The sequence below is a fragment of the Vigna unguiculata genome, chromosome 9 (genome assembly GCF_037176805.1).
Source record: "Vigna unguiculata cultivar grain cowpea cultivar isolate G323 ecotype 2 chromosome 9, ASM3717680v1, whole genome shotgun sequence".
Taxonomy (NCBI): domain Eukaryota; kingdom Viridiplantae; phylum Streptophyta; class Magnoliopsida; order Fabales; family Fabaceae; genus Vigna; species Vigna unguiculata.
Window position 1 is genome coordinate 41,421,428 of NC_140800.1, and position 22,828 is coordinate 41,444,255.

Here is a 22,828-nt window from a genome sequence, read left to right on the forward strand (position 1 = left end):
TCTCCACCTTTCTTTACTCTCAAATCTGTCTATTAGAACTCAAATCTCACTTGCTAATAAATCGTTTTCATTTCCTCTCAATAGTTACTCACCCATAAATGAACACATCATTAATCTTTGATATTTGTGAAAATATTAGTTTTTGTAACCATTGCCGTATGTTTTTTTTTTTATTATTTACTCTTGGAAATTATAGATGATATTTCCTGAGTTTTAGAAAAAGTTTATAAAACTCGTACAAGCACAATTCAACTTTTTTTTTTATGTTTTTATTTCTTTTGTTGTAGGGTTTATAATATTTGCTTTTTTTTCTGTTTGGTTTGGATATGCAAAAAAGTTGGGTTGCACTCAATGCAAGAATCTATCCAATTAAGTTTTTTGTGTGTTGCCATGAAGTTGACTTGAACTTTGTTCAATTCATCCTATTAAAATGGTCCAGTTTCTATCAAAGGGAATGAGCATATAATAAAAGTTCATTATATTTTATCATAGGAGGATGTTTCATGATTGTATTATAGAAGGATCTTTCATGATTGTAATGTCAAAACGTCAACAATAAAAGAATGAAGTAATTCAGTACATAACTTAATGAAATTGGAAGATATAAGGTTATATAACATGTCATGTTGGTATAAACAGGAGACACACATTACATGCAAATTAAAGAACAACTTTTTTTATATAATATATTTTATTTATTAAATATGTATTTATAAGTTTCTATTTATTTATTTTAATAATACATATTTTAAAAATATGAGATTAAATATTACCAAAAAAAAAATGTAGTCAAAATGGACAATATATATATTTAAAGATTTATTATCATGCTTTCCTTTTGAAAACAAAGAAGACATATTTACTACTTTTAAATTGTGCATTCAAAAGATTTGATATCACTTTTCTACATTAATTTTCACACATTAAATATATGTTGTTGTTTTAAAAATAAAAACAAAAAATAATTGAAATGATACTTTTAAATAAAAATAGAAAGATAATAAATACAATGCAAAACGTAGTTTACAAATATTTAAAACTAAAGGCGTATAACATTAAATTATTCATGTCACAAATAAATATATTTATTTCTTATTTATTCCTTATCGTACTTACTTTCTTAATAACTTATTCAATGAAAATAAGGTTGACGATGATGATTTTAAAATTATACATAATTATTTTCAGTCAAAATTATACGAACATAATTCTGTAAACAAAATTTACATTTACTTTTCATTGCAGTAGAACAATTATTTCAATTTAGCAAAAAAAAAAAAATCAATTTGGACTGCATTATGCTCTATCTTATTTCTTTTTATTGAAATTATTTTAAATATTGAAATTATTTATTACGATTAATACACAAAGTTACATAAAATAATATATATTAATTATTTTCATTCGCTATTATCTCTAACAAATATTTTAACTGTGATTAAATTGTTTTTAGCCCTAAGAGTGAAATGAAAATGGCTACACTGATTGGAAGGTGGAGAGCGCAATGTAGCAGTTGAATAGAAAAGAAACAGAACAAAGACACTGACTCACAGAATCTTTATGTATGCAAATAATATAAACTTCGTGAGGAAGTATCCGAAAACATAAATCGGACCACACTTGACTCGTCAAACTGCAATTCCACTGCCCAATCGCAATCCCTCCACACCTTCAAACACAGGCAGGTAAATCGCTTTCTATCTTCATAGTTCACTTCTCTTTTTCAAATATGCATACATTGTGAACCTGAATTTATCAACCATTTTTTAAACAAAGGGGTGTTATTGCCAGTAATACTCAGCGTTTCTTGATTTGATAAAAACGGTGTCTTGACTTTAGTTTCGTTAGTGGGTAAGCTTTTGGCACTAATGGGCTCTGCTTTCTTCTTTTTGTCTGCAGATTTTCTTTTTGGCATTGGGTTTGGTATTTGATTGTGTTTTGAATTGTGGGTGTCAGAATTTTATGATAGGAGATGCATGTTACAGCCATTTGATGTGGCCCCTAATCATAGTTCAAAGAACAGTAATGGAGTACCAAGAAAGAAACTAATTGTATTGATTAGAATGATAAAAGATTCAAAATTATAGAGAATTAACTCTGTTTATAGAACAGATAGTCTAACAGTCCGACTAACTACGATTTTCAACTAAATGAAACCCAAAAACCAAACTAGTTAACTAGTTTTCAATTAATATCTCCGGCAGTGAGTACTCCAAAAGGCATTGTTGTCAAGATTTCTTGTTAAGTAACTGTTAAAGTCTTTCTTATATCTCATTATATTCTTGTAATTTTATTTCAATTATTGATTTAGTAGCTGAGCTAGGGAGTTTTATTTCAAATATTCATTTTCTGTTTTGTTATGAGTTTTCTTTTTGAAGATATTTGCCGTGGTTTCCTTCTTCTGGATTCTACTAAAAACTGCGGCCTTATGATGTCAAAAATGTCAGAAGTTGTGGCCATTGCCCCTCAGTTTGAAATCTTTTTTAAAACCTTGCATTCAAAATCAATTTGCCATAAGCCCATCCAAACACATGATTAAAACCTCTGATTTGTAATTATTTTAGTCAATCTGAATCTTAATAATGTAATTATTTTAAAGAATTTTAATCAAATTCTTCTTGATTTGAGTTAAATTGTTTCATTCTTCTGCTGCACTATAAACTGTTAGAGTGAGAAATTTTGTTCTCATATTTTAGTCAGGCCGTGATGGTCTGTTCAAGGTGCAATTTGTTTCTGAAAGGTTAGTTTTATTAGTGCATATTTTTTTGGAGCATAGAAATAATGTAGAAGTGGTGAGGTAAGATATGTGGTGACTGTCTGTGAAGAAGGTTTTCCTTGATAGAATTTTTTGAAAAGGTTAATCTAACATGCAAATTTTTGTGGCTTAGAATTTGCTGACTATTGAGGCATGGACGTAGAAGCAAGTGATAACGATTCAGTGGTGACTCAGATCAGCATTGGTGGATTTGGCAGTGAGGTAAAAGCAAGTGATCTGGTGAATTATTTGGAGGATAAAATTGGACTTGTTTACAGGTGTAGGTTAAAGACTTCTTGGACCCCTCCAGAGTCATATCCAGAATTTAATATCACTGATACCGCAAAGATTACGAGAACAGATGACTATATGAAAGTCAAGCCTCATGCCTTCGTGCATTTTGCATCTTCAGAATCTGTGACTGCTGCCCTGAATGCTTCAGGTAGTTGTGATATGTTTTTAAAGAATGAATCCTTAAAGGTCAGCTGTGGACCAGAAAATCCATACTTCCTGAATAAAAGGAGGAGAACTAAAACTCCTTTTAAGATGTCTGATGTAATTGTTGAAATTGGGACATTGGTTAGCCCATGGGAGTTTTCTGTTGCTTGGAAAGGACCTGATAAAGGAGTAAAATTTCTTGTGGATCCTTTTGATGGCATGTGCAGGTTTTGTTTCACTAGAGATACTGCATTCTCATTCAAGGGTATAGAGAAAAAGGCAGTTATAAAGTGTGATTTTCAGGTGGGATTCCTGGTTAGAGACATTAATGAGATAAGGAGATATAATGATACATCGTATCTCGTTGTTTTATTACACCTAGCTTCTTCACCTTGGGTTTGGTACAGAACTGCCGAGGATGACATTGAAGATTTAGTACCATATGATTTACTGGATGATGATGATCCTTGGATTAGAACCACTGATTTTACTCCCAGTGGGGCAATTGGTCGATGCAATTTTTATAAAATTTCAATCCCTCCTCGGCATGGTGCAAAATTGATGAAGGCCATGCTTTATCTGAAAGCTCAGAGAGTGCAAACACAAGAGCTTCCACCTAAACAGACCACCCTAAGGGCACTGAATGAACCTGATTTTGGCAGGCCGATGTCAGATGCTTTCTTTTATGTAGATTATCAGAAGGACATTTCTTTTGACGTAATGTTTTTGGTCAATGCTATCGTACATAAAGGCATATTCAATCAACACAGGTTGTCTGATGGGTTTTTCGAATTGCTAAGAAATCAATCTAAGGAGCTCAATGTGGCTGCCCTGAAGCATTTATGTTCTTACAAGCGCCCGGTATTTGATGCAACTAAGAGGCTAAAATTAGTTCAAGAATGGTTGCATAGAAACCCAAAACTTTATCAGATCTCTAAAAAGTTGGATGATGTGGTTGAGGTTAGAAGATTGGTTATTACTCCATCAAAAGCGTATTGTATACCACCTGAAGTTGAACTGTCCAACAGGGTTCTCAGAAAATTCAGAGAAGTTTCAGATTGTTTCTTGAGAGTCACCTTTATGGATGAAGGCATGCAGACAATTAATGTGAATGCCCTTAACTATTATGTTGCTCCTATTGTGAAGGAAATCACATCAAACTCTTTCCCTCAAAAGACAAAAATATATAATAGGGTAAAGACCATCTTGGAAAAGGGATTTTCCTTTTGTGGCCGAAAATATTCATTTTTAGCCTTTTCATCCAATCAACTTAGAGATCGTTCTGCTTGGTTTTTTGCTGAAGGAAAGATAAGATGTGATGAAATACGGAGTTGGATGGGCAAGTTTAATCAGAAGAATGTTGCAAAGTGTGCTGCTAGGATGGGACAATGCTTCTCATCTACCTATGCAACAGTTGAAGTTGTTGCAAATGAGGTGAACTTCTCGCTACCTGATGTTGAGCGGAATAATTACGTTTTCTCTGATGGAATTGGTATTATCTCTCCTGATCTTGCAAGGGAAGTAGCAGAAAAATTGAAATTGGACAATATACCCTCTGCTTACCAGATCAGATACGCTGGTTTTAAAGGGGTTGTGGCTTCTTGGCCTGCTAAAGGGGATGGGATCAGACTTTCTTTGAGGCCTAGTATGGACAAGTTTCAATCTTCTCATACTATCTTGGAGATCTGTGCTTGGACTAGGTTTCAGCCTGGTTTTCTTAACAGGCAGATTATAACATTGCTTTCAGCACTGGGTGTGCCTGATGATATATTTTGGCAAATGCAGGAGGCAATGCTTTGGAAGTTAAACCAAATGCTTGTGGATGCAGATATCGCTTTTGACGTTCTTACCAAATCATGTGCTGAGCATGGGAATGCTGCAGCAATAATGTTAAGTTGCGGCTTCAGTCCCCTAACAGAACCTCATCTTAGAGGTATGTTAACTTCTACACGTGCTGCACAGCTTTGGGGACTCAGAGAAAAGTCCAGGATTTTTGTATCATCTGGGCGATGGTTGATGGGAGTCTTAGATGAGTGTGGTGTGCTTGAACAGGGGCAGTGCTTTGTTCAAGTGTCTACTCCTTCTCTTGAGAATTGTTTCTCAAAGCATGGGTCAAGGTTTTCAGAGACAAAGAACCTGCAAGTAGTTAAAGGTTTTGTGGTTATAGCCAAAAATCCTTGTCTTCATCCAGGTGATGTACGAGTTCTGGAGGCAGTTGATGCCCCCGATTTACATCATTTATGTGATTGTCTTGTTTTTCCTCAGAAGGGTGACAGACCACATACAAATGAAGCTTCTGGAAGTGACCTTGACGGGGATCTATATTTTGTCACATGGGATGATAATCTCATTCCACCTAGTAAGAGGAGCTGGATACCTATGGAGTATGCCGCTGTAGAAAGCAAACTTCTGACACGTCAAGTCATGACTCGAGTACGTGTTTTTTTGAATGTCATTGCATTAAGATCCCTATTAACTAGCAGTATATATATATATATATATATATATATATATATATATATATATATATATATATATATATATATATATATATATATGCTTTGTTCTATACACGGAGAACATTAAATTAGTATTGTTAATTTTATGCATAAATTATTCATAATGTCACACATTTGATTAGTAATTTGAATGAGACTTGGATCTAATTCTACACACAGTCACATGAAATCATAGAGTTTGAGGTATATGTTGCAAATGTGTTCTCTTGCACATGTTTATATGCTCTTCATCTTGTTCTCTAGTTTGTCTTGTATCACATATGGTGTGATTTTTCTTGTTGACGATGTATTGCAAAAATGAGTCCGCAATTTAAAGAGTTTTTGTCTTTCTCACTGCAGGACATCATAGAATTTTTTGTCAGAAACATGGTAAATGAAAATTTGGGTGCTATCTGCAACGCACATGTGGTGCATGCTGATTCCAGTGACTATGGTGCATTGGATGAGAAATGCATACACTTGGCGGAGCTAGCAGCTACTGCTGTTGATTTTCCAAAGACCGGGAAGGTTGTCACCATGCCTCATCATCTGAAACCAAAACTGTACCCTGATTTTATGGGGAAAGAGAATCACCAGTCTTACAGGTCGAAGAAAATTCTGGGTAGACTTTACCGGCGTATCAAAGATGCTTATGATGAAGATATTGATGCACCCTATTTGAACTTTCTGACTGGCGATATACCATATGATAAAGATCTTGAGGTTCCAGGATCTGCTGATTTTCTTGTTGAGTCGTGGGAGCAAAAATGTGCATATGACGGCCAGTTGAGTGGGTTACTTGGTCAATATAAAGTGAAAAGAGAAGAGGAAGTTGTCACTGGACAGATATGGTCCATGCCAAAATACAACAGTAGGAAGCAAGGGGAGCTTAAGGAGAGGCTGAAGCACTCCTACAGTGCCCTGAAAAAGGAATTTAGGCACATTTTTGAGAGATTGAGTTCAGATGTTGGAGATTTAAGCGAGGAAGAAAAAAATTCGTTGTATGAGCAGAAAGCTTCGGCCTGGTATCAGGTGACATATCATCCTCATTGGGTCAAAAAGTCCCTTGATCTGCAAGATAAATCCCCAGGGAACCAAGAGATTGATAGTTTGGGAAGCACGGTGATGTTGAGTTTTCCTTGGATTGCAGTTGATTACCTAGCTCGCACAAAGATAAGGGAACGCCATCGGAAATCTGGAAATTTTGATTCAACTAAGCCAGTTGATTCTCTGGCAAAGTATCTATCAGAAAGGTTATAGTTCCATTGATCTATCTTGCTCCTGCCACAAGGCCACTCTGCCATTCCCGAATGTTTTCCTGAGCATGTGTTGTATTGTATATCACTTATGATGTGTCTTCACTTAAACTAATTTATTTGTGTCTGGGATTGTTTCCAAGCCAGGAATTGCATTTGCTTTTGAGACTGTAGTTAGTTTCATTTGGTACGTTGAGTATATGTTCTACTACTAGTCTTTTGAGTGTGATTTCAAATATTATGTTGCTTCAGCTTTCTAAACGTACATTGTACCATCAGATCTTTGTGTGAAGTGTTCATATGTATTCTAGCCAATAGCTTATAATTATTGTTAAAATTCTTAGAACTATATGCCATAGAATTAAAGCGGGTCATGAGTTAGCAGTGAGGTTCATGTGGCAGAATTACATTGCACATGTATACATTTATGTTTCAATTTGTGCTTTACTAAGTACTTTACCTAGGCAAAATGTACAAAATATATTATTATTTTAGGTTAAATATGTTTTTTATCCCTTAACTTTGAGTAAAGACTTAAATTAATCCATCTTTGAAACTTTTGTTTAATTTAGTCTCTCAATTCTAAAATTGTGTGTATTTAGTCATTTTAATCAAATTTTATTAAGTTTATTTGACGTTTCAAACATTTTTCATGATACATTCTAACTTTAATGTTAGCTCAGAGACACATTTGAAATGTCAAAATTTAGTTAAAAGGATTAAATCTATGCATTTCTAAAGATGGAGATTAAATTAATCTAAAATTTCAAAAAATGACTACTTTCAATTTTCATTGTTTCATTCTCTTTACAATGGGTGTGTTTTTATTTTAGTTTCTGCATTTTTTTATTTAGAAATCACTTTTCAATATTTATAAAATATATGAACTTTCTTTTTAATATTTGAAAGATATTTTTCCTTGTTTTTCCTCCTTTAAAAATTTAAAATCACTAATTTTTTTTATCCCTAATGTCTATTTAAGGATAGATAAATAATGTAAATTTTACACATCCTAAACTTTTTTAAAAGTATTGCTTATTTATACTATATCACAACACTAAAAATGTGTTTTTATATGTCATTTTAAGAGAACTTGGAATATCTTAGGACAAAATATGTTGTTTAGATAAGGAATTTTGAAACAAACTAAAACTTTAGAAATTCATTACAGTAATTAAATTATTTAAAATAAAAGAATTTTGAATTTCACCCAAAAAGAAAATTAAATTCTTCATATTTTCAAATTCATATTTTAGTTTTCACAATTTGGGTCAATCTAAGTCTGAATCAATCATGTTCAACTTGGGTTTGAGTAAACTCGACTTAATATGATGTGAGATCAATCCAATTTAGTTTGGCGTGACCTCAATCTAGTGTTACAACCCAACACAGACCGAAGTCAACTTGGCCAAATTTGACTCAATTTGTATTAGTCTCACTTGGGGTCTAACTAACCTAATCTGAACTTGACCGAACTTGACCCGACCTTTAAATAATAGTAAGTTAATTCAAATTTTGGTAACTAATGTTAGAAATCAATTTAGACTCTAATTCACAAATCAGTTATATTTTTTTTATTAATAATAAAAACTATTTTAGATATTAATAATTTTTAGTTTATAAAATTATGTTTAACTTAGTCAAAATATAATGATTAAATATTTTGTCTCTAAAATTTGATTGTTATTTAATAATTTTGTTGAAGTATATATTTAGATGCTTAGTTGTTTAGATAACTTTAATTTAGTTCTTGTTTAGAATTCTTATGTATATCACTTTATTTTAATTTTTGAGAGAAACTTGACTTATTTTATTTTATTTTTCTTATAAATATTTGTTAAAAAATCATCCAAAGTAAGTAAATTGACATCATAAGTCAATTATGTATTCGGCTCTAAGACTCAAAGCATAAATAAATATTTTTAGACTGTGCAAATTGGACTGAAAAGAGCTTATGGTTGGTATCATGTGGTTTATATCTGCACAAATATAAGAGACTTAAATTTTGTGCGTACACATCAAGAATGATATGTTGGTGGCTGTAAAGTAATAATTGATGTTAATTAATGTTGTGTGATATAATTCACAAATATCTATACTTCTTATGCATGTAGTAAGATATTTAATCTTGATGTTTATATACATATACATATACATGAAAATACATATTTTAATAATCTCCTAGATGACTTAAAAAAAATCTCAGAAATGGGTGTCATAACCTAATTTTCTGTTATATATTTATTATCACGTATCAAATATTAACAAATTTGATGGGCTTCTTAAATTTATATATAAGTAGTTGAATACTTTATACATTTTTACTACATATGTCTTTTTACTGATTTAAGTATCAAAATATTTTTTGCATATGGATATCTCTTCTAGTTTTGTTAGGAATTCGATTTTTTATTTGAAAAGCAATCCGTCTTTCTGAGAATTTCATTCACCTCAGATATTGTCATAGGTGAGAACAATTTATTTTACTTATTTAAATATAAAATTAGAGTTGCGTTATGTGTGGAAAAAACTCATTACTAAAAGTATGATAATAAATACATATAAAAGAAAAAAAACTCTTTGTGATTCTCTTATCCACGAAGGTGCATAGTTTTAAATTATAATTGGAAATCCATTCATTGTTGGATCTGATTGAACAAGTTCATGTGATTTTTAGTTTTCAAAGGTTATTATCGATTAGAGATATGAAAAAGAATTGTCCACAATAGTGATTCAATTTTGTAGGTTTTAATTTGTAGGATTGTCCAAAGACGTGTAGAGAAATCTTCTTTGCAAGTCTTGGGATCTTTTTGTTAGTTAGGAGTCTCAAACCTCTCTATATATAGATCACTTCCCTCTCTTCTGGAGCGGCCAGTTACGCTCAAAACGCAATCAATCTTCCAGCAAATATACTGGACAAATGTAGTACAACAAGTGTCGTATCTATATAGATTTAGAAGAATGCATAATGTTTAAAACTTGTTTGATTGGATTAAAACAATGGTTGAGTTGTGTGAGAATTGAACTAAAACATATTGTAGTTAAAAGAGTTGAAATATAATAAGACATGTTGAGATCTGATTTTGCCATTTATTTCTCTTGTACTAATCATCTTTTAATACATCAAGATGCAATTATTCATGTCTCCAAAGTGCTCTTTAAATGTAACTCTAGATCTATTCATGACATCTAAAGCTTAAGATCATCAAACTTCAATATGATTCTTTAGTGATTGTTTGAATGAACCACTTGCTTCACGTTCAGGATCTATAACTAGTTAGGGCCTTAGATATATTCCTAACATCTAAAATTAGGAGGAGAATTAGTTGGACCATCACTTGAAACCAATTCTCACTCAATCCCAAACGAGTGATATAAGAGGAGTGATCAATTTATCTACAATATGCATAAACTAATTTACAAACATGTAGACAAAAACATTCTTAGATAAATGAAACAGGACCAGTACAAGAGAGTTCAAAGGGTTACATGATCTCTCAACACTAGAGAGTTTAGCTTCTCATGATGATAACAAATACAAAGCTTTGAGTGGCCATAATTTTCTAAAAATATACTGTAAAAGTTCCTTAAGACTCTCCTAAAAATTTCTACCAAAGAGCTCCGAAAAAGGACTCTCCAAAAGCTTTGTGGCTCATCATTGCCGCTCAGCCGCATCAACACAATTTAGCCCAATTTTGTAGTACTTTTGTCAATTTTTCTTATTTTCCTTTGATTGTCTATTTTGGTGTTCCATTTTGCAAAAACAAACTACATTGGGGTTAATTATCATAAAACTATCAACCATCAAAACTAGTTAAGTGCCAAAATCATCTTAATTTTTGCTCAATATGGGCACTTGTTTGAGACACATTTGCTCATCTCTTAACCACTTTTCTTCTTTCTTTTTATTCTTTTATAATCCTGAATTTACTTACTCTTTAAGAAATTATCTTACTAGTTATGAGTTTTTCGAGAATAATTGAAAAATTCTTGTTATATTATGAGGGATTCACAATACATTATGAATAAGTTTTTAAGACCACTGAGCATATACGCCACAAAAAATAGATTTTGTTTGTGTTTTCAACATTTACAACAATGTTTTGGTTTATTTTATTTAATTGTGTGCATTTTATATATTTGTTGGTTGTGTTCTTTATTGATCAGAGAAATTTTTTCTTTAGTTTAGTTAGATTTGCAAATTTTATCTTTAGATCTCTATATTTTTCATGTTAAAAAATATTTCATGTTAAGAAATATAAACCAAAAGATAAAGATTTAATTATTATAATGATGTGATATTGATATTTTTATTCTTCATTGTACGAGTCTGATTTTTTTCATCCAAAGGTTCTTCATTGTACTTGTTTACATTGTCATTTGATTTTTTTTTCTTATTTGTTCTCAATGCATATGTTGGAAAAGTCTTTATTGCCTTTATTTGGTTACAAGGACATTTTTTTTTTTATAACAACTTTTGTTAAGATATGTTATTAAGGCAGTTTATGGGTCGTCTGAGCCAGTTTTAACCATCGGCTCTGATATCACTTGTTAAGTTTATAAGGAGAGGTATCACTGGGGAGATCAAACACTAATGAGATCTGAACTCAACTACATAAGGCATTGATATCATTCTCAACTTAAAATCTTAAAACAATGGATTTATGGGCCTTGATCCTTATATGGTGAACTACTTTCTCATTTTTAGACTTAAACTTCCACCAAATTATCCAAATACATTCTTATAAATCGAAAGAAATTTGATTTCACTTGTTACTACTGTTGTGCATCCTCTTAAACTATAAAGTATATATGTACGAATGATTTGGCATCTTGTGGTGTTGAGAAGGGAAGGCTTTGATTTGAGAAACATGAAAATGTGTGTTGAAATTGCATAAAACGAAAGAGGGTTGGAAAATGGCGATGTACGGCCACCAACTAAACTTGTGTGAAATGAATGGTTGAATAGGAGTTGCCCCCACAAAAGTACATGAAGACACTGTTGAGACGATGTGTAGGGTGGTTTCTACAACCTTTAATCAATGACATTAATATAGCATGATGACTATTGCAATGCCAAGACCTTGAAATTTAACCCTAAAAAATAAAAAGGGTTTCTCATCATAGTAATGGAAACAGTGTGCATATACTACTTTGCTCCTTGATGCATGGAGCATTTATTGATGATCCAGCTACTTGTGTCATCTCCTCCTTTATGTCAATTTCTTCTTTATCATATACTACAAAATTCGTGGCATCTACCCTTCCTAACTTCTACTAAATGTAGGCCACAAAAATTAGATCATGCCTTATAACCACCACCTTCCATTCATTTTGTTGCTTAAAAAACTAAATACGCAAATTAGCATTTAATTCTATCCATTTGTTACTTGGATTGAACTTCAATTTTATTGGTGTTGTATCTTTATGATAAACTTCTTTTGAAATATTTGTTATTATTTCAATATTATTTTTATGTCGTGTTTTCAAAGTATATTAATTTTGATGTATTAATAAAATTTTTAGTATATTTTAAAACATTAGAATAATTGCATGTCAAAAGTACGAATAATACAAAAAAATTCGTAATTTGAAGTCAGTTTAATTGCTCAAAAATTTGGATTCTCGGTTGAACTTTTTTTGTACTGTTTTTCTACTGTATTTTTATAACACATTAATTATCATTAATTTCAACAGATTAAAATATATTTTTAATGTTCAGAAAATAACAACATTCAAACAACAGAGAATCTGGTTGTAAAAGAAAAGATAGGTTGCTGATTTTAAAAAACTAAGTGACATCATTTTTATAGTCTATTAAATTGCATTGACTCGCTAACACATGATTTTTTGAAAGAAAACCCCCACAGCCTTTCCATTATTGCTCAACTTGGAAGTTAGATACATCAATATAATTGTTATCACAGTTACTTTTAGACGAAAATGGAGTCTGGCATGTGATTTTATAGTTGAAAAGTTTCTATTATTTTCATAGTCGAATTTTTATCGTTGTCGTACGAACTTTCACTTATAAACATGTACAATCTGTGCATGAGATTATAGGCAAAGTAATTTAGGTAAAAGAACTTCTTAATAAACCTCTTTAAAAAGGTTTATAAGAAGAAAACTTAAATATTTTTTTTATAAATTAAAATTAACTTAAATATGTTGAAAACATTTTTTTAGAAAAAAAAAGCTGGACAGGTTTGCAAATGAAAGTTACATTCAGGTTTCATAGAACTCAAACCAAGAAGAAAAATACACATCATTACAATTTTATTTTCATTATCTTTGTACTTTAAAACTTGGTATAGTTTGGTCCTTGTGCATGTTATTTTCCCTTTTGCATCCCTTTCATACATTAACTTCTGCCTTTTATAACAAGGAAGAAGAACTTTCCTCAAAATTTCTAAACCAAACCTCAGAGGTAAGGAATTTTGAAAACAATGATATCCTAAGAATATAGGCATGCTAATTTATTTTATGTCCTACTAAAAATTTTCTGTTAATATTTGTAAAAAAATTCAAATTCATAGAAATATTCTAATGAAATTACAATTTTTTGTAAGAAAATTATAGAAAAGGTCTTCTGAGATACGAAAGTATTTATTAAACTTTGTGTCTGTTTGTTAGAAGTAGACTTGTAAGGTGGGGATTGCATCCACTTATATATTCTGAATTGACCTTATCTCTAGTCAGCGGTCCAATATCGGAAGGAACAAAATGTCCAAAAATGCAAACACTGGTTCATGTTAGAAGTGAGTTTTGAGCCTAACTCAAACCCATAAAACCGGCTTGTAAGATAAGGATTGCACCCACTTATATATTGTGAATTGGTGTTATCTTTAGTTGATGTGTGACTTCCAACCGTGTCCACTATTCAAAATTCTTATAATTGAGTTCATGTTTAATTGTTTTCATTAATAGAGAAATATGATTGTTATCTTATCTCTCGTCATCTTACTTATTTATCTTTAATGGTTAAAAAATGTGTAATTTTCTGGTTAATATAAAACTATATTATAGACAATACAAAAACAATAAATAATTTATATTATTTTTAAATGTGTTGAATAACAAGGAACTGTTCACTTACATAATAAGATAACAAGGAACGGTTATATTATTAGTTCACCTTGATTAACGATGACAAAATAACGTAATAAAATAACAATTACATCACTTAATTAATAAAAAGATAAACGGAAGAGACTTAATTAAAAATATAAAAAGTTTTAAGTAAAAAATATTTAATAAAAATCAATTTAAAATTAAAATACTCAAATTTATGAAATATTTAAAATTTAATTTAATAAAAAAATTAAACTTGATTTAGTTGAACTGAGTGTGTCATATTGAATTTATTATTATTAAATATTTAAAAATAAGAGTAATATAACAAGTAGACTCATGAGTTATCTTAAAGTTTACAAGATATAGTCATCTTATAAAACTTTTTTATGAATGGTAGTGTAAAAGGTGTCTAGGTGCATAGACTTTTCCTCTTCTTCTTCTAATATAATTCAATTTCAGAGAGATTTTTAAGATTATTTTTCCAATACAAAGAAATCATTATGTCCTTTATTATATATTATTTAAACTATTGCATACAGTAAAATAGTAATTCCTCCAATTCAAAATCTAGAAAAAAGGACTATGTTGTTATTTTCATATTCTGAATTCATAAAAACATACAATGATGAGAGTTTATAATTATTAATTGAGACAGTACAACTGAAGAAATTTTCACCCTAGAAGTACAATTTTTGTTCTTGAATATGATACACTGTTGGGTGGTGAAAAATGAGCAGGAGAATAAATTTAATGTATTTGATAGATATGAGAATGTTGCAATAGATAAATAGATTCATTTAATAACAATAGAAATAAATGTGTTTCAAAGAAAGTTGACATAACATCTGCTGTAGAAAAAAAGATAATAAAATTGGTAGTTTGAGTACATGCAAGGAACACCAATAGAAAATCAAGAAGGAGCACAGATAGTATAGAGAGTGACTTTATATCTAAAAGTAGGGGAAAACAGATAAAAGTTATAGTCTATATACAGAAGAAGTTATAAATTATTTAGATGACAACAATTTATCTATTATGTAAAAATTACGTTACAACATTTTAATATTGTATGATATATTAAAAGTATTTAAAAATAATTTTAATTATTTTTTGTAACGAAAAATTAGGTGATAAATTTATTATGTATATGGTAATCAAATCCAGAAATATTTTTCTCATTGATAAAACTGTTAAGATATTTAATCTTTCCTAAGATGCATTTAAATCTAAATAATACTTTACAATTTTAGTTTTGAAAATGCTGATTTTACATCTTTATAATAACACAAATACTAAATAGTTATTAATATTGAATACATCAATTTTAAATACTTTTTATATTTTATATTTCAACTTCTATAATTAATATTATAACACATTTAAACATTCATAATTTTGAGCATAAGATTTAAAGTTGATCTATAAACTTCATCCAATCAAATAATTATTACAAATGTGAACGAATTTTAACTGTATGTCAATGTATAATTATATTTTGGGGGCATTTTTTGATATGCTGTTAGCATATTCCTATTAAGTAGAAATGCATGCTAAAAAGTTTTGTCAAAAATGTATTTTATTAAGAAGAAAGGGAAATGAAGAGAGAGAAAATAAAATAACGTGAATAAAAAAAAACAAAATGAGACAAGAAAAAAATTATACGTCTACATATTTGGATAATCATAATTATGGTATAATAATAGTTAGTGCTTTAAAAGTATGTTCATAAAGAAAAATCTAATACATATTTGGACAAAAATTTGTAATCTTAAGACTTTCAATATATACTAAAAATCGTACATATTGGATTATTCGTGAGTTAGAAAAAAAGTTTGATGAACATCAAATTTATTTTGAAAAGAATAGAATGTTAAATATAAATAATGAATACTATGATGTGATAAAAGAAAGATGAAAAAAAGAATAGTTCTTAGTAAAATATATTTTGACATACAGCTGTAAGACAGTGTGATGGCTTATGAGGGAAAGATAGAAACTGAATTCCAGTGTAACATGATTCAGGAAAGAGACAGAGAAGTACAAAGCTGAAAGAAGAAAAAAAAAATTGATGATTAAGATCAGAATATATGTTGCTGTTTTAAAAATAGATTTAGTTCTCACAATGATTGCTTGAATTAAGTATCGATAATTGCAAACCTGTGACCCATGCATGTATATATAGTAATCGGGATGGTATCCATGATTGTTCCCCAGGCGATGTGTTACTTCAAAGGAATAGTTAAAATTGACACTTACATACACCGAGTTCCTTTTCTTGATCCCAATTTGATGATGAATTCGGATGCTTAAATACCACCAATCATAATATTGCAAAGTGTATTAAGTAACTATCAAACTGGGCATCGTCATATCAGCACTTTTGACAACATTTTTACAGAAACACAAAAGTAAACGAATTGAAAGTGATATACATATATATATATATATATAGAGAGAGAGAGATGACATGAGAAAAGAAACTATATATGACACGGATTAAGGTTCCTTTTTTTTCCTTGCGGGGTTACCAGAATAACAGAAGAAGTAGAAGGTGCAGAAGGGTTGTTTTGTTTCTAGTTCCAATTGAGTAGCTCCTCGATCATCTGCAGAGCGAGTGTATCCTCTTCTTCTTCCTCTTCTTCTTCTTCTACGACTACTTCACTGTTTGCAGCAGTGTGATTAGCACCACTGTTGGGGGACCATGCTGATTCACCCTGGGTCTGCTTCTTGCCAAGCTCGACCCTCATGACCCAGCTGGAGCCAGAATGTGGTCCTGCACCTTTCTGCCACACTCCAATGTGGGAGTTATCAGCATCGAGCCTGAGACAGGTGAGGGAAGGGGCAGGGTCTTTGCAGTACTTTCTGAGCTTTGTGCTGAGGAGTTCGGAAAGAGCTTTGGGAGATAAGAAAGCGTTGTCAGAAGCAGCAGCAGAAGAAGTGGCAGCGGCGGCGGCGGCGGCGGAGTCAGGTTGAGGGTGGTTCTTTGAAGTGGGGAAGTTAGTCTTGGCATTCTGACCGTTCATCAAAATGGCTGCTTGATCATAAGCCCTTGCTGCAGCCTCAGCTGTCTCAAAGGTCCCAAGCCACACCCTTCTCTTGCTGCAGTGAGGAGAAATAAATAAAGAAAGAGAAAGAAAGGATTAGTAATAGATAAGAGGAAGAAACAGAAGAAAAAGAAGAAGAAGAAGCAGCATTGTATATTGTGTTGGTGTTGGAGATTAATGAGATGATTACAGCAAAGGGTGGCGAATTTCTGACACCCAGGAGCCCCACTGGCGTTGCCTGACTCCTCTGAACTTCTTGGCTTGTACCATAATGGCGCGTGAGAGAGTGAGGAAGAGAGGTGAAGGGAATTAATAGAGGGATTAATAGGAAGAAAAAGAAGAGTAGTGTAAGTATTTAACAAGTGTTAATGAAATATATGTGGGTTGTCGGTGAGATTGGACGGAAAGTTGAAGTGAACAGTAGAGAAGCAATAAAAGTTTCACCTGCACCACTTTGATAAATCCATGCCTCCTTAACAACTCAAATTAATGACCACCTTGTAGGCCTCCTTCTGCCCACACACATTATGCAATCACAACCTGTGTTCCATTTCCACCCACGGAATGTCAAAAATATATATTACCCTGTAATTTCACCTTTTCAGCTCACTCTTTCCATCACGTGAATTCTTAACGGATAATGTTTTCTCATGGATTGTCTTATTCATGGTTACGTCAAGTAATGTTTTTACCATGGAGTCAACCGATTCCTAATATCTGTTACAGAAAAGCTTTCTCCTTCATATGCACCCATCATCTCCTATTTTTCATAGCTCCCAAACTAGGATCATCTCTCATCCCTATTTTCTTCTCTCTTAGACTAATGCAGATTTTTAAAATCCTAACTCTTTTCATTATTAGGAATCAGTTACAGGATACGTTGAGTATTGATTTGAACGAGACCGAAAGAATGTATTTAAGTGAATTGGAAGGTGAAATGTGTGTTATTTTTTTTATTGTAGAATGAAATCTGATGTATTTTTTAAAGAGATTTAGGGTGAAAGTAAATGAATTTAGAGGTAAAATTTGTAAAACCTTGTAAGTGATATAAATGATGTGATAGATAAAAAATAAAGTTTTAATAGATTAAGATATAAATTTAAATTTTACTCTTATAATTAAAATTGATATATTATTTTTATTATTATTATTAATATTATTATTATTTATTATATATATATATATAACCAAACATATAAAACATATAATAATACCAACATATAATATATGTTGGGTCCAATTTTATTAATATATGCTAGAATCGATTTCAAAATAAACTAATAACAATGATACAAGTGTACGTTTTAATTTTTTTAAGGAAAAAAAACATATATTGGAAACTCTAAGCCTAAGTATTTAATAATTTTTTTAAGAAGTAAAAGGATGAACATGCAAGTTATTAGAGAGGGTGAGAATAACAAATTACTGAATTGAAACATTCTCAACTTAATATATCCAATCCATTTTACTGAATTGAAAAATGATAATCGATTTTGTCTTGCTAATAGTCCATTTGATTAGCCAATTGAGATAATTGATTTGTTAACTACTCCCATGAAGATAAATGATTTTAGTTGATAATTAATTTGGAATCTTATAATTGATTTGAAATCCATCACTTCAATATCTCATCAAAATACCTAAAATAAGTAAAACATCACAATTACAAAACAAACATAACCAAACGAACTAAATAGTATAAATAAATGAATTATATAGAACTCTATTGAGTTATTAAACAAAGCTTCACACAATGCATCTAACACATTTCTTACCTCACTAAGAACAGAAAGGAATAAAACAAAATAGTTTTAAAAAAATCTGACAACTTTTAAAAAACTATATTGAATTCAAATGCATGAAACTAAATACCTATTATATATTTCATGAAGTCCAAACATATTGGATTATCCATGATTATCAAGTAATTGTTCAAAGTTTAGTAGAATATTATAATTCAAGTTTCAAGTTAAAATAAATCTGAACTTAACTTACCAAAATTAGTAACAACTTCAAATTTAAGTAAAAACTGTAAATATACGTAAAAAATATCAAAATCCTAGAACTTTAAATTATGTTCATGATCCCGATTATTCATTATTCATATAATATTACAAAACACAACTCAATATCAACTAAAAAAGAACAACTTGACTAACTTAATTATTTGTACTAATTAATTTGATATGTAAATATCTCACAAATCAGTCCGCATCAATTAATCAATCATAACCTAAGTTGAAATGTTACTAGTTTTCTTTATTTGGATTTCCTTGTATCCTAGGAAAAACATAGTTTAAAGGAAATGATGAGTGACTAATGTCCATAGAAGTTCTAACATTAGAGAATTAAACTTTATTTAACGTATTGTAGTGACTTTAACAACGAAAAAAGAGAGACTTTAGAGTAGGTTTGGAAATTTGAAAAGAAAGAAGAAAGAGAATGAAAAAGCAATAACATGTTTTCTATTTTAAAAAGAAAAATAAAGAAATGTTATTGATTACAATGACACGCCACACAACTAAATTGATCCCATTTTATTACTTTTCTATTATAACCTAAAACAAACCTAAGTTTGTTTACTACACCTCTCTAAAATACTATTCTCACACCCTTGATTATCCCTATTATCATAAATCTCTTAAATATAAAACATCACATATATAGAAAACAAAAATTTAAATATACATAAAATTTAGTTATCGTTTACTGAATAATTTCATGCACTAATTTATTACACAAAAACCATAAGTACTTATATAATTAGTTTCATTTAAGCTTGCCCCAATGGTGTATGATTCAAAACCCAAGTACAATTTTTCTTAACTTTCTCAATTTGAAACTTTCTAAATTCAGGCCAGAAAAGTTGCTTGAGCAATGTTCTCATACCTAGTCAAGTTCATAACCAAATGTGAATTTTTGGTATGTGAAAAAGTTTCATACGAAAAACATATTTATTGGACAAAACATTAAACAAATAAAAAACATAAAGTATTAAATTTAAGACTTTTAAATGCAAAAAGAAACTAAAACATAAAGAACTAAAAAAATCACTTATCCTTTTTTATACATTTTATGGATTATACATAACGATCCATGAATATCCCAAAGATTCTTTATTCTAATAATTTATTAGATTTCTTATTTTACCTCATTATTTTTACTTCATAAAAGCTGTACAAGTACAAATTAGTTAAGCATTAGATATAAAGGAAAAGTACAATGGACCAAAAGGAATTAATATCATCTAAAATTTTCAAAATGATACATAGATTAATAGTGAAAAAACAAATTCAAGAAATCTGAAAATTGAAAAAACAAAGGGATATTTTTATTATTGATTATTTAAGTATAATTTAACAAATACTTATTTCTCACATAAATTTGTTTTTATCACAATCAACATTTTCGCTCCTATAGTTCTCAGACAATTAAAGATGTATTTTATTAAAAATAATTTATCATCATCATAGAAATGTTTTATATATATATATATATATATATATATATATATATATATATATATATATATATATATATATATATATATTACTAGGAAAAAGGAGGAAAAACAGTTTTTTTTGTCTAAAATACAAAATTAAAAATATACCTAAAAGAATTAGCTCTTTAATTTTTTTTCCAAGTCAAAAAGACTTTGAAACAAAAGGGCTCAAATTAAAGATACTAGTTGATTTGTTGAAATTTGGTTTATGATTATGGTAACCACTTTGCTTTTCCTATTTTTATCCACTTTATTTATACGTGTGGTTTAAGGCATAATGAACCACTTATGGATACAATAATGTACACTATAATAGTGAGAAAAGTGTAAAATTTCATTCATAAAAATAAATCTAAATATTTTTTTATTAATTTTTTTTTATTGTCCCCTACTAAATATTAAAAATATAGTAGAAATATACTGTGTTAATATTTTAAATATTTTTTTTAATATATTTTAAAACATCAAAAATTAATTATAATCGCTATATTACGAAAGAAAAAAAATCAAAATTCCATCGAAATTGACTTAGTCATCGTCATATTTTGGCGTTTAGTAGAAGGTTGTTAATTTATTGTTTAACAAACATATCCAAGTGTCTCTTCGTCATTGGAGCTATTTATTGTGGGGGCAAAATTTTGAACCTTCCACAAATTTTTCCCTTTTTTTATTTTGTTACGATATAATAATTAAAAATTTGAAACTTTAATTACATTCTTTATTTTATTCTTTAATTTGATAAAAGCATTTTTATTAAATATCTGGTGATAAGCCTTGCAATATTAGGTGGATTTCACCTACTGTTGTTGAAATAATGTGATAGCGATAGTGGAGACATAGAAAATGCGTATGGGCCATCAATAATAAAGGAGAGGCTGCTGTTAACATCTCAATATTTGAGAAAAGTCCCACATCCTTATTGGTTACTTAGCCACCAATTCATTTCTTAAAAGAATTTCCACATTACCACAAATTAATTTCTCAATTATAACAAAAAATAACACGTTGTCTTTATTTTTCTAAAGCTTTAATTAAGTTCTATCCATCTTATAATTTACTATTGGGTGTTAACAAATTTATTATAAGTCCAGAAGTGGTAATATTTAGATATTCAAAAAAAAATTCAAATTGACACTTTAACTTTTAATTATTTTAAATAAATAGAAAAACAATTTTGATTATATTGTTATAATAAATATATAAAATAAATTAAAATAATAAGTATGTAATTTATTTATCAAAAATTTTCTTTCGCCAAAAGACATTAGATTGAATTAACTCGTTTTTAGTTCATTATAAGATGGATTAATCAATTTTATGAATTGGCTCGATTTGAGACTCTTGTTAATCATCATCCTTAAATATATCAATGTAAACTTTATAAAGCAATTGACCTGGTAATTAATTGGGTTAAATATGTTTGTTATTCCTTAATTTTAAGTAAAAATTAGAATTAGTCACTCCTTGAAACATTAGACCAATTTAGTCTCATATATTTACATATGTGTGAATTTAATCCTTATAAAAAAATTTTATTAAATTTATTTGACGTTTCAAAAGCATTTCAAGATAATATTTGAGTAGTTTATACCGTTTGACACATTTTCGCTTTAATGTTAAATCAAATACTATCATGAAATGTATTTGAAATTTCAAATAAACTTAATAAAATTTGATTAAAAAAAACTAAATTTAGCATATTTAAAAGTTGAAAAACTAAGACCAAAGTTTCATAGATGTACTAATTTTAATTTTCAAATATATTTAATTCTAATTAATTTATTTTCTCATAGGTGTTTCCTTATTGTAAAAAGTTCAATAAAAAGGCTAAAGTCATTTAAAAACATATTTAATAATTAAATATTTAAAAATAGGCTAATTTTTTTATGACGTCGTTAATTCTTCAACGACTTTAAGTTTTTGATCAAGCATTTTAATTAAAGTTAACAAATGTGCAATGAAAGCATTCTAACCGAGAGTGTCTCGAAATAAACTTTTTTATTTTGTAAGCTTAATTTTGTGTACAGTTTGTGGAAATACAAATACAAACAGTAATACAGTAAATACAAAAGTCTGAGACAAATAGCAAATTTTAATTATTATTATTTTAGATTTTGTTTTCCTCTCCCAACCACATTTCTCTTTCTCCAAACATAACAGACCCTGAATTCTCTTTCCATGTTTCTCTCCAAATATATACACATCATAATCAACTTAATACAAATGTGTTTTTTATAATAATAATAATAATGATGATGATG

General features: G+C 29.6%; 2 protein-coding genes across 3 annotated transcripts; one reads left to right on the plus strand and one right to left on the minus strand.

Moving 5' to 3' along the window:
* The first annotated feature begins 1,515 nt into the window (after positions 1-1,515).
* On the plus strand, positions 1,516-7,262 carry RDR6 (RNA-dependent RNA polymerase 6). Of its 2 annotated transcripts, none has more exons than XM_028082095.2 (3): positions 1,516-1,685; positions 2,889-5,626; positions 6,052-7,262. In XM_028082095.2, the coding sequence occupies exons 2-3, from the start codon at positions 2,909-2,911 to the stop codon at positions 6,949-6,951; spliced, it is 3,618 nt and encodes a 1,205-aa protein (XP_027937896.1). In that variant the 5' UTR covers positions 1,516-1,685; positions 2,889-2,908; the 3' UTR covers positions 6,952-7,262. The 2 variants fall into 2 exon arrangements, with proteins under 2 accessions (XP_027937896.1, XP_027937903.1); XM_028082102.2 differs by having other exon boundaries at positions 1,516-1,681.
* A 9,044-nt stretch (positions 7,263-16,306) lies between these two features.
* On the minus strand, positions 16,307-17,494 carry SHN2 (Integrase-type DNA-binding superfamily protein). Its single transcript, XM_028049244.2, has 2 exons — positions 17,256-17,494; positions 16,307-17,120 (listed from the first exon to the last, which is right to left on the minus strand). The coding sequence occupies exons 1-2, from the start codon at positions 17,333-17,335 to the stop codon at positions 16,595-16,597; spliced, it is 606 nt and encodes a 201-aa protein (XP_027905045.1). The 5' UTR covers positions 17,336-17,494; the 3' UTR covers positions 16,307-16,594.
* Positions 17,495-22,828: the final 5,334 nt, after the last annotated feature.

What these genes read in the sequence shown, in the direction of transcription:
- RDR6 (XM_028082095.2), top strand. Translation starts at nt 2,909, where the DNA reads ATGGACGTAGAAGCAAGTGATAACGATTCAGTGGTGACTCAGATCAGC. An exon ending in CACGTCAAGTCATGACTCGA is followed by an intron (nt 5,627 to 6,051) that starts GTACGTGTTTTT and finishes TTCTCACTGCAG; the next exon opens with GACATCATAGAATTTTTTGT.
- SHN2 (XM_028049244.2), bottom strand. Translation starts at nt 17,335, where the DNA reads ATGGTACAAGCCAAGAAGTTCAGAGGAGTCAGGCAACGCCAGTGGGGC. An exon ending in GAAATTCGCCACCCTTTGCT is followed by an intron (nt 17,121 to 17,255) that starts GTAATCATCTCA and finishes TCCTCACTGCAG; the next exon opens with CAAGAGAAGGGTGTGGCTTG.